The sequence below is a fragment of the Tiliqua scincoides genome, chromosome 6 (assembly GCF_035046505.1).
Source record: "Tiliqua scincoides isolate rTilSci1 chromosome 6, rTilSci1.hap2, whole genome shotgun sequence".
Taxonomy (NCBI): Eukaryota; Metazoa; Chordata; class Lepidosauria; order Squamata; family Scincidae; genus Tiliqua; species Tiliqua scincoides.
In genome coordinates this window covers 38,214,302-38,226,498 of record NC_089826.1, presented here as the reverse complement: position 1 = coordinate 38,226,498, position 12,197 = coordinate 38,214,302, and the positions used below count along the sequence as shown (strand labels likewise).

Here is a 12,197-nt window from a genome sequence, read left to right as displayed (position 1 = left end):
TTTAAAAAGTCTGTGTAGGGGCCTTCCCCTGGAGGGGCCTGGAACAGGCTTGTTCCTCCCCAGGGAGGCCTCAGATTGGCTGGAGGGGGAGGGGTTTCCAGCATCCTTGTCCTCCTCCCTAGCAGAGCTGCCAAACCTGGCCTAGGAGCAGGAGCTGTTGACCTCACAGCTCCCTGCTTCACACTGACTGCCTCTCATCCCTGGCCTCCCTGTTTTATGAAGCAAGCCTGCCCCCTTTGGCCCCTCCCCTTCCTCCAGGTGGGGCAGAAAAGGCCCTTCCTGCTCCTGGCTTGTTTCCTGTAGTGTTCCTTGTATGCCCTGCCAGCTCCCTCTGGCTGGTTGAGGTGAGCCAACCTGCTTTGCCCCCTTCGAGGGCAGTGAAGCCTCCCCACCCTGGGCATGGGGTGCCTGCTCCCGGGTAAGTCGGGGGTCAGGGCATCTGGGAGGGGCCCCGACAGTCTGCGATTTGCAATTTTCATACTCATGGCGGAGAAGCTGCAATCTTGTCAGAATAGCAATATCCAATGAAACACTTCCATGCTGGCAGCATCCCATCCCTTCTTCAACCAATGCTAGCTTAAGAGATGGGTAGCCCAATCCTAACCTGCACTGGAACAGGCAGTATCCAGCGCAAGATTCAGGCAGCCTTGCTCAGCTAGGGGCAAGGGGAAACTTTTTCCCTTACCCCAGGAAGAGCCACTGCAGTCCCAGTGGGGCTACTTGAATCTGTGCCATCTCAGGAGGTGGCGTAAACAGAGCAACCTGGGACTGCTTCAGGCTGTCCGGGACCAGGGTTAGGATCCACCATAAGTGCCAGATCTTGGCCCCAACTCCTGCTCACCTCCCACGGGAACGTGTGCCACCTGTCTTCCTCCCAGCCAGGAACACCTCCATTGGCATATTCCCCATTGGCACAGCTGCATCAGCACTAGATAGTTGGATAAGATAGGGCTCTATGTTTTAATAAGACACTAACACAAGCTACAGCTTGGAGCTCTGGTTTAGGAAAATGATTTTCTTTGCTGTTACAAACCAACCAGCCCTAGGCCATCAGTAATTAGGATAGTGTCTGACTTCACTGTTCAGCCACCCTGAAGGAATAAATGGTTGGGCATTTTGAATGTCTTTGTATTTTTTATGTTATTAACATTTCTGCATCATGTTAAGCTGTCGGCTGTTTGAGAATCTATCTTTTACGTATAAAGGCCAGCGGGCCATTTGTCATATACAATGTATTTGATAAGCCGCAGACTTCAAGTAGAACTGTATAAATAGCCTCCACATTCATTTGTAACATGACCATTTTGCTTTTCTTTTTTTCAATCTCTACTATAGCCCTGCTGCCACAGCAGTGATATCCCTGGCATTTGGACGCTACATTCTGGAGCCATTTTTTATGCAGTGTGAAATCCCAGATGTTGCCATTAAACTTATTACAGCTGTGGGAATCAGTAAGTATTGACTTTTAAGGGAAAGGCAGAGGCTAAAGCAAGAGAAAAGTAGAATAAATTCTGCATTCCATGAGTTCCCTTGATGCAATCATATGAACTACTATGCTTGATGACCAATTTAATGCAACTTAAATGTAATCTAACTGAATTATTCCTATAGATACCTCATAGGTTGGTGAATTTATGTGTGTCAAGCCATATAGGGAGGTTGTGATGAGGATCCTGTACCACTGGTTTCCATGACAGTCACACATCCCTGCACACTGGGAGGGTTTCAGGAGCTGTAGTGGTTAAGTAGTTCACTGACAGGATCTGGTTGAAGCTGAGTGAAGTTTGCACATTGGTGATAAAAAGGCTTGGTCAGGTAAAGTAAAGCAGAAATATAAATACAACAAATAATGGAAAGTTGGATAGGATTCGACCCAGATGGAGAAGTCCTGTCATTGGAGCTTGTGGTTCATGTGTCTTCCTGACTGAGAAGATTCATTTCTCAACTTCCAGTGACTTTTTTGCTAGAATGAAGTACCCAGACTTCCTCCTTCTTATTGAAGAAGGGCTGATGATGATGATACTGATGCTGATGTTGATGATGCATATTAATGATGCAGGGAAGAGGAAACTTTTCATGGTTCAGGGTGCGAGATATTTAGCACATGATGCCTGGACAATCTTACAAAGACAGGAAAAAAGGAAGTATACATTGTGTTAAGCTAGTAGTTGTCTAGTTGCTGGTTGGTAAGCTAGTAGTTGGTGATCACAAGTTTCTGATTCTGCGACTGAGTCAGAAACCGAACTGTGGGATGCTGTGCCTTGTTCGGTCTATAAGCTAGTTTTAGGTGTGGGCAGGCCAATCCAAACTAACTCCCCCAGTGTCAATGCAGCCACACCAGCAGGGCATGTGCTGCATCCCTTGTTCAAAATCCTGGAGGCCTCATTGGGGTAAGGGAACATTTGATCCCTCAACCCAGGGCAAGCTTCCACTACCCCAGTGGGTCTATTCAGACCTGTAAAAGCGGTTCTGCTGGCATAAGTCCAAGTGGACCCAGATAAGTGAATCAAGGCTAGGAAGGGGGATACATAACACCAGAACCAGGGGACATCCACTAAAATTGAGTGTTGGGAGAGTTAGAACAGACAAAAGAAAATATTTCTTTACTCAGCATGTGGTTGGTCTGTGGAACTCCTTGCCACAGGATGTGGTGATGGCGACTGGCCTGGGCGCCTTTAAAAGGGGATTGGACAAGTTTCTGGAGGAAAAATCCATTACGGGGTACAAGCCATGATGTGTGTGCGCAACCTCCTGATTTTGGAGGTGGGCTATGTCAGAATGCCAGATGCAATGGAGGGCACCAGGATGAGGTCTCTTGTGATCTGGTGTGCTCCCTGGGGCATTTGGTAGGCCGCTATGAGATACAGGAAGCTGGACTAGATGGGCCTATGGCCTGATCCAGTGTGGTGGTTCTTATGTTCTTATGATAGGATATCTGTGGAGCCACAGCTACCAATAACTGCCACTTCCTGTCTGCAACACATCCCATTCCTGTCTCAAAATATGCCCTGCTATTCCCATTCCTTGCCCCATTCTGCTCACCCCCCCTGCTCATTGCCTGCCGTTTGCTCCAATGTACTGGCTCTGGGGCTCCTGTGGTGGCCGCTGTCACCTGGCCCCTGCACTCACCATACACGGCAGTGGCCAGGCTGTGCTCTGTGGCATTTCATGTTTTGCAGTGGCCCATTGAATTGGACTGCTAGAGAGGAAGGATAGGTAGCCAGCTGTGGAATGGATCCTGAATGATGAAATCTAATGGGGAGAAGCTAAGTCCTTTGCTGGCCAAGGAAAGTAGGGTGTTAAAGAATTGTTGAAGAAACTGGAGCCACATCACCCTGTTCCTAACCTCCCCTATTACTTTAAAACAGCATTTCTTAACATTTGTCTTACGCTGTACCACTTAGAATAGTCCACCTATTTAAGTACCACGAGATGTAACTGATGATGACATCATCACCAGTTACTTCCAGGTTGGGAGGCCAGATGCAATACGAAAAACACCAGTACGAGGCTCAGGGTGGATGGGAGGGTTTTTTTGAGTGCGGAAAAGCATGCTTTGCAGCTCTGCCTGCTGAGCCAAGCCTCCTACTACTGTTTGTCATATTGTGTTGCTGGTCTCGCTGCTGAGCAGCAGATGTCCAGGGATTCTGTGCGTACCACCAGACACCGCTTCAAGTACCATTGGTGATACCCATACCATTGGTTGAGAGACACTGGTGTAAAGTGAAATAAGTAGTCATCTTATAGCATCTGGTGCACTTGGGGGACACTAGATTCCAGGACCCATGTTAATATGGTTTCTTGTGTAAGCATGATATGAGGGTCGCCCAGAAAGTAATGCACCACATTTTTTTTCTTCAACAATTATTTATTGAACACAATGAAACTTACACACAAGAAAGAATGATGTTTCTTCTACACTCCCTATTTTTCCACATAATCTCCGTCCAGTTCTATGGCCTTCCTGCAGCGAGACACAAGGGCATGTATGCCCTGTCGGTACCACTCCTTGTTCTGGTCACGAAACCATTTCTGCACTGTGTGAATCACCTCTTTGTCATCCTCAAAATGTCTTCTGCGAATGGCATCCTTTAATGGCCCAAATAAGTGGAAGTCTGAGGGAGCTAGGTCAGGGCTGTAGGGTGGATGGGGTAACACAGTCCAACCCTGTTTAGTGATGTGTTCCGAAGTCCTCAAACTTGTGTGAGGCCGAGTGTTATCATGTTGAATCAAACATTCACCTGGGTTGTTATGGCACCGAAGTCGCTGGAAGCACTTCTTGAGTTTGGTTAATGTCTTCACATAAGCTTCAGAATTAATGGTGCTGCCTCTTGGCGTCACATCAATGAGTATGACGCCCTCACAGTCCCAAAACACAGTGATCATGACCTTACCGGCGGAAGCAGTTGCTTTGAATTTTTTCTTCTGTGGAGATTGAGGATGACGCCATTCCATCGACTGTTGTTTTGTTTCGGGCTCAAAATGGTGAAGCCAGGTTTCATCACCTGTCACAATCCTGGACAAGAACGCTTCCCCCTAATCTTCAAAACGTTTCAGCAACTCAGAATAAATGTTTTTTCTGAGAGATTTGTGGTCCACCGTAAGATAGCGCGGAACCCATCGTGCACACACTTTTGAGTAATCAAGAGCACGGATGATTGCATCCACACTTCCTTTGCTGATTGACAGCTTCAGCGCCAACTGCCTAGTCGTTATGTGTCGGTCCTCGCGAATGAGCACATCAGCAAGCTGCGTCTTGTCAGGTGTGACAGCCGTGGATGGCCGCCCCGAACGCTGCAAATCTTGGAGCTCTGCCGAACTGCCTTCTAATGGCCTCACCCTCTGTGCCCAGCGACTAACCGTACTTCTGTCGACTGCAGATTCTCCATAAACTGTACACAAACGTTTGTGAATGTTCCCAACAGTTTCTTTCTCCGCAGTGAGAATTCAATGACGACACGCTACTTGTAACACTTTCGAAACACTGCTGCAGCTATGCTATCTGTCTGAAGAAACCAAAAATTTGTGTGCGCACTCCTGAAAATTCAAATAATGTATATCTAAAGTTTCGCATTCGTACCATTACTGTAGGCTGAGAAAAAAAATGTGGTGCATTACTTTCTGGGCGACCCTCATATTAAGATCTGCTTATGCTGCTACTCAGTCACTTGTACTTGGGGATCACCTCTATCACTTGTAGATTATGGATCCTGAATTTTCAGTGGCTTTAGGCACCTCTCATAATCTGTGGTTTGTTGGTCAAGTGTGGGAACTGACTGGTACTCAATGTTTCCTCTGAGTCTCACACATTTCTCTTCTCTTCTATGCAATTAAATGCCTGACTCCAGCCTCGGTAATTATGCAGAGACTTGATGTAGTTGTGGAGCTGAATATGAAAAAGATGACTGTAACTGACTCCAGTCAAGACTGAAATATTAATGTTTGCAGTGCCTGTATCATGGAGAGTGCATGAGCGCTTGCCATCATTGAGAGTGGGCTTCTTTTTAAGGGAAGCCCACTGTAGGAACCATATTATATAAGGGCAGAACAGGAGAAGAGCAGGTCTAAGAAGGGGGGTGGGTGGGGTAGGATTGGCGGTGGCAGTACATGCTACATCCTATCATCCACTTCTAGGCCAGGCAGCCCTACAAGGACTTTCCGGCTTTGCACCAGCTATATAGCTGATGCTGATCTGAGACGCCCCATAAGGATGGCTGGGGCTTTATTTGGGGTAAAATGAAAAATATATCCTTGCCCTGAGGTTACCTCCTGTCACCGCCTAAGTTGCTTTGGATGCAGTGCAGGCGACACGGCCTGGCTGTGCCAGCGCAGCTTAGGTTTGGGCTGCCGGTTGGTTTATTTTAGAACTTTGGTTAGATCATCCAGTTTGGAAGTCAGGGTAGATTTTGGCTTTTTCTGATCTCGAATAGGAAGAATAATCATGCATGAAGAGGGAGAGGGAACATTTGTGCTCAAGGCTAGGAGATGATATACAAAAGCTAGGATTCTGTCCTGGCTCTGCATGGCATTTGAACCTGAACATCAGGTTAGGAAAAGGACAAATGCACAGATTCTCTTTCTTCCGTTTTTCACTTGCTGCCCAGCTAAGCATATTGGTTATAGAAGTCACTATACTACTAAAATGCTGTAATATAAACGGGTATTTGAAACAAACCACCAGTCCAGATATTAGAAAATTAAAGATATCAAAAACCAGTGATGCAAGACATTTCCAGTTGAGCAAGCAAACACACTCATTTGACATTTTCTTCGGTTGTATTGACCTTGAACTTCTAGCTTCCCAAACAAACAAGTTATCTGCAGATGTTCTTCTCCACCAGGGGAAAAACAGGGAAAGAATCAATACCTGACTGCATTTCTTTCTCTCTTAATTATGTTAAAACTCCAAGCTCTATCCAAGTAATTAAATTAAGGTTATGAGTTTTAGAGGTTGACACCTAAATATTTCATGGGCCGATCGCAGTAAAACGGATGCTTGAAAATGGCAAGCCCTCTGAGACAGAACTGAAACTGGGGGCAGGAAATCCCAATATACATATTTTTCTGTGTCTGCAATTTGAGCCCAATCGGTGAATAATTTGAATGGGGTCTCATCATTAATCTAACAGGAAATCCTTGAGATAGTGCCAGTATTTTATACCGTAATTAAAAAGAAATGATCACTATTTCAGGAGTGGGGGGTGGTTCTCCCCAAATACTGACTCCTACAGAAGGATTACGGAATGAACTGCAAATTATTGCCTTGAAGACCAAAAGGGAGGCTGTGCTGGGCAAATAGGAAGAATCTCTGCTTCAGTGAAACTAGAGTTTTTTTAGAACATCTTTTGAGAGTAAGCTGTCAGGAGAGACAATGAAAGACATGGGTGAGGGAGGTGAACTGGGGGTGATCCAAGGAAATTGGGCATGCTACAAACTGCAGGGGAAGCAATTTGCCCTTGGAGAACTAAAAACACCTTAAGCCCTGTGGCCTATGATGGTAATATATCAGCCCCACCCTTGGCACACATGTAAGAGAGACCTGCCAAGTCTCTTAGGTAACAACACAGCCACATTTACCTAAACTTGAAGTAGGGACAGAGGGTTCTCTCTATGGCTAAGCTAGGGAATGGGAATGGAAATAAATGAAAAACCTAGTAAGTTAAATGGTAGCAATGACAGGCATACTCTAGTACACTTGAACTACCCTGGAATTCTTCTCTGGAACTGCAGAGTGACTGGGTGATGCAGGGAACTATATATTAAGATAGCTGGGCTCCCATACATTTATCTGTTGCATTCATCTGTTATTAATTTAACACTATTTATATGCTATTCTTCAGCCAAATTTCACTAAGCCGTTTATGTAGCAAGATAGTTAGGAAAAAAAGGCTCCATATTCCAGAGGGTTCACAATCTTAAAATGAGAGAGAGAGAGAGAGAGAGAGAGAGAGAGAGAGAGAGAGAGAGAGAGCAGAAGGTAGCAAGCATTGCCTGGAGTCTTGTTTCCAGGTATTGGTCTCACCTGTATTTTCCTTCATGGGGCTAACAGCAGCTTTGGAGAGGACCATGATTCAGAACATGGCAGTGTTGGGAACTCGAGTCAGTGACTTGGACTCAAGTCGCGAAAATGCGTGATTTTGGGTGACTCCACGATTTATGAGTTGTGTGTGTGGAAGACTCTGAAGAATACTCCAGTCAGAGCCCCCCTGACTCAGCACTCATCTCCACCCGTGCTAACTCAAGTCTGCCTGTGCCTGGGGCTGCCTACTTACTGTTTGCCATGTAGAAAACCTTGTGGGGCAGCATTCCTATGGCAAGCAACAAGGAGTTCCAGCCGGAAGACACAATGAATCAGGAAGGAGGTGAGGGGACAGGAGTGAGCTCTTGCCCCCCCCATCTCAGATAGGAAGGAAGGAACCTATGATCATTGGACAAAGGATGGGCATTTGTATATTTTCATTGGCTGAGGGAGAGCAGGAGTAGGAGCCCAAGGGGGTACTTGCCTTACAATTGGCTGCAAAAGCCCAGGGAGGTGGAAGATAACTCTTTTGCCCTTGTTACTTGGGGGAACAACCCTCACTGAATGACAGGCTAAAGTGGGACTACTTCTGAATAGACCTGCAAGAATTGGGTTGTCCTGATAAGCCTCCCAGCTGCTGCTTGTTACCCTCCTCTCTCTTGATGCTTCTGTCCTGGTTCTCTCACAGTTCCTCCCACCCCTCCTGCCCTGTTTACAGATGGGCAGGGACAGCAGGGGAGTGTTCAAAGAGAGCTGTGGCACACACACCCTTTGGCAGCAGCCCCATTTTCCCCACAGTTAGCTTTTTAAAGGGGGGGAGTCTCGACTTGGGTCCATTAGAGTCACTAAAGGGTGACTCGGAGTCTCAGAAAGTGACCCCATTAGAACTGTTTTTCAAGTTGAGTTGCAGGGGATGTTGACTCGATGACTCGAGTCGAGTCAAGCCACGCAGGGTTTTCCCCAACACTGGAACATGGCCCAAGCAGAAATGTTGAAACACTCTCCTCTTCCTCTGTTGCCAAGCAAATTAAAACAAAGCAGAGTTTTGTGATCTGATTGCCTTCCTAAATCTAAGCTAGAAAGCAAAAATACCAAGGACTCTTGAATTTTAAGCTCACTGCGATTAGAAAGTTTGTCAACCGCTGCACTTTGTGATGTGACAAATATTGGTCCAGCTGTCTTTTTTTGCCTTAGAAAAGTGCATCACATTGCTTTGCTTTCAGAGTGGAGCAATGAGTTGGGACACTGGTCAAGATTTTGTAGGTGATCTAGAGATTTCTAGATCTAGGTTAGAAATATCTCCATCTGGGCATGAGGAGAAGCTTCTACTTGTACACCCGAGGGCCCAGTCCTATCCAAATTTCCAGAGCTGATGCAAGCTGTGCGAATGGGGTGTGCTCTGCATCCTGCAGTGGGGAGGCAGTCACGAGGCCTCCTCAAGGTAAGGGAACATTTATTCCCTTACCTCACAGCTGCATTGCAGCTACTCTGGGGCAAGAAATTTTGGATAGGATTGGGTCCTACATGTCTAATCTTAAGCCAATGTCTATTTTCTTTGGCCTGGCTATTCACAGATCTCTAAATGGAGAATTTACTCATTTGCGCCCCCCTTTTCCTTTTTCTTGTATACTTTAAATGACAGACTGCTTTATAAATGGATTCTTTCTGTTCTGTCTTGTGCCAGTGTTAGATATTGGTAAGAAGTTAGTACTGCTGCTACTTCTGTAATATTCCTTTCTGTTTTCTACTTTGAGCGCTCCATTTATTCAGAGGAAAAGGCAAGATATAACTCTTTTAATATTGGACTGATGGCTATAACCCTTGGGCAATCCTCCAAAAGGCTGTGGTGGGCCCCAAATGACACTTTTGTGGAGTGGTAGAATATTTCCTAGCCCTTCCTCCTTGTCCCCTACTCCCTTTTATCTGCCGTTGCTGCCCCCCCCTGTAGTGCGTTCATATGGTCCTTTTCATCCTAGCTGACCACCCCTCCACACCATTTGAAAAGGGGTGATGATTGGCAAAAGGAAATGGGAGAAGGTGGAAGTAGAGCATGGCATGGCATGGCCTGTAGTGATGGCACGTGAAGCACCATTGCAGATGGTAGGGAATGGGTGGTGGATGACAGAGACATCAGGGTGGTGGTGAGTGAGCTTTATGCACCAAAAAATTGCAGGGGGGGGGGGCCAGTGGCATTCAAGGTGGGACCCAGGCGGTGAAAGGACTTGGGCTGAACCTGAGTAACTCAACATATCTTTCTCATCCAGAGATCTTTTTCATGATACCTGCTTTTCCTAGCAGGAAAGCTACCATTAAACATTAAGACGATTGAGCAAACGGCTCAGGTGGCTGACCACACAGACCTAGCTACGAAAGTGAACCTGTGTATTGTAATAAGAAATTGAGTCTTTACTTTTTCCTCCTTCTGCATGTCGAAACTAAAGCCACACCAGAACAGCCACAACAAAAAGGCTGTCAGTCTCACAACTGGTATGAACATGGTAGTGCTTGTAGTGACACTTGGCTTTTAATGCTGATAAACTGTGCCCGTGCAGAATGGGGCTGGATTTGTCATTGAAATAAGCATGACTCATTTAAGAAGTGTGCTTTATGAATCATTCATTGGGCTAGTCAGGCCACTGGATGCTGTGTGAATTTTTGTCATTCACAGAGCTAAGATGCTCATGAGCTGTTATCTAATGGAAAAATCTTATACCTCTTTCTGCAAGACAGGTCTCTATATTATGCAACATTTATAAAAATGTTGTGGCTGATAAATTCTCATGGAAGCAAAGACGTTCAGGTCGCCATTCATCTCTGAATTGCACAATGATGTTCAGGTCTGAGTAGTTGAGCTCTACTTAGGAAGATGTTTGCTTATTTGCTGGCACAGCTCCGAGTAGCCCCATTGAGCAGGCTGGGGCTCTACGTAGGGTAAGGGAACAAATGTTCTCTTACCCCGAGGAGACCTCCAGCATGCTCAGTTTCAGTGCTAGATACAGCATGGGCCCAGAGGCCCCACTGAACCCATATTGAATAGGATTGGGCAGTAAATTAGTCCTAGGTTAATTCATCCTTGTGCTGGGAAGGCTAATAGAAAGGCTAGCTGATGCGATGAATAAGGAGAATCATGTACTGGCACCTGCTTAACAGTACAGAGGGAGATGACCATGAAGGATTGCCTGGCTTGCATATAAACGTGATTTAAAATGTATAATCTACAAAATGAGATAAAGGCAGTATGTAGTTCTGTGCTAATATTTTTAAAGTTTAGATTTACACTCTCTTACTTTTGGGATTCTAGATTTGACACCTAACCAGGACATAAATGCAAGGAATTTATGTATGCTAATCTCCGAACTTTTGATTTTGCCATTTGGGCTTTAAATTGAAAAATGAAATAGTCTTGTGTGATGGTTTCCCCCTCTCCCTTGTTACACCGGTGTTTTCTCCACATAGAAACAGTGACAGAGGAAAAGAATAGTCCTGGTAGCAAGAAAATATGCATTATTTTCTATCTTTGGTCATTCATAAAGCACTGCATTCTATTTATAGATTCTGTTACTCATTTTATGTATATATTTTCTCCCTTACAGGCTAGCCATTTTGCATATGTGTGTCATCCCAAGTTTTCAATGTGTCAATGAGTTGATGTCTTTCTTAGAGTGTATATTCAGACTGTGCAAAGGAACATGTTCACATGTTGCTGTATTCTGATATGGGAAATAATCTGCATGTTCTGGGAAAAAACGATACTTTGCAAGATGTTTGCATAGCAGTACAAAAATCATTTTGGTTGTCTGTACAAAGACTGGGACTCCACTTACTCTTATCTTGATAACAAGCTGTACGTGAAAGTCTCGTTTAACAGTCAGTCCCTATCACCAAGGAATCCTTGGAATTATAGAGAAGGGCAGGGAACTCTAATAAGTAATTATCAGCCCTCTCATCAAACAATGGTTTAACTTTCCAGGTCTCAGCAGAGGAAGCTCTTGCAACTCCACTAGTATGAAACTGATATATGTTTCTAACGTAGAGAATAGCCCTTTTTTGGGCCCTATACTATCCAACTTTCCAGCATCAATGCAGCCCTGAGATAAGGGAACTCATGTTCCCTTACCTTGAGAAGACTTCTGAGACTGTCTGTCCCGCCCCCCCCCCCCCAGGATGCAGCTCCATTGGCATCAGCACTGGAAAGTTGGATAGGATTGGAGCTTTTGACTTGCTTGCTGCATGTGGACCAGACAATACAGTAGTCCAGCATTTCCCATATTGGGGTGTCATGACGCCTCGGCCAGAGGGAAAAGTTGTTGTTTTCACAACGAAAACTGGTAGTGGGTCACAATTGCTTCACTAAACAGTTCTGAAGTGTGAGGAAGCCTGCAGAGGGCCATAGCAATCCCCAGGTATGTTCAAAAATCCATTTTCTTTGTGGTGGTGCCACAATACTGGAACCACTATTGCTGCTGTTGCCCCCTACCGTAAGCATTTAGGGAGGTTCCCTTGTCTTGTTGAGTTTTGGAACCTCTGCTATTGTCCTTTCCAGAAATTGCCTAGGACAAAATCAGTGCATCTGGTTGTGGGTACATATGGCACCAAATTTTTTCCCCAGCTAGGGCTAGCCCAAGACTCCCCTGATGCCTAATATGGTGCACCAAATGCTGTCCCCTTTTCTTTGGGC

The 12,197-nt window shown here is 45.5% G+C and overlaps 1 protein-coding gene across 1 annotated transcript in view; it reads left to right on the top strand.

Annotated features, from left to right (window-relative positions):
- Positions 1–12,197, top strand: part of SLC7A11 (solute carrier family 7 member 11) — a 78,657-nt gene that overhangs the window by 9,000 nt on the left and 57,460 nt on the right. The window contains exon 3 of the mRNA XM_066631812.1: positions 1,336–1,451. Coding sequence (XP_066487909.1) covers positions 1,336–1,451 — 116 coding nt within the window. The remainder of the gene's footprint in view (positions 1–1,335; positions 1,452–12,197) is intronic.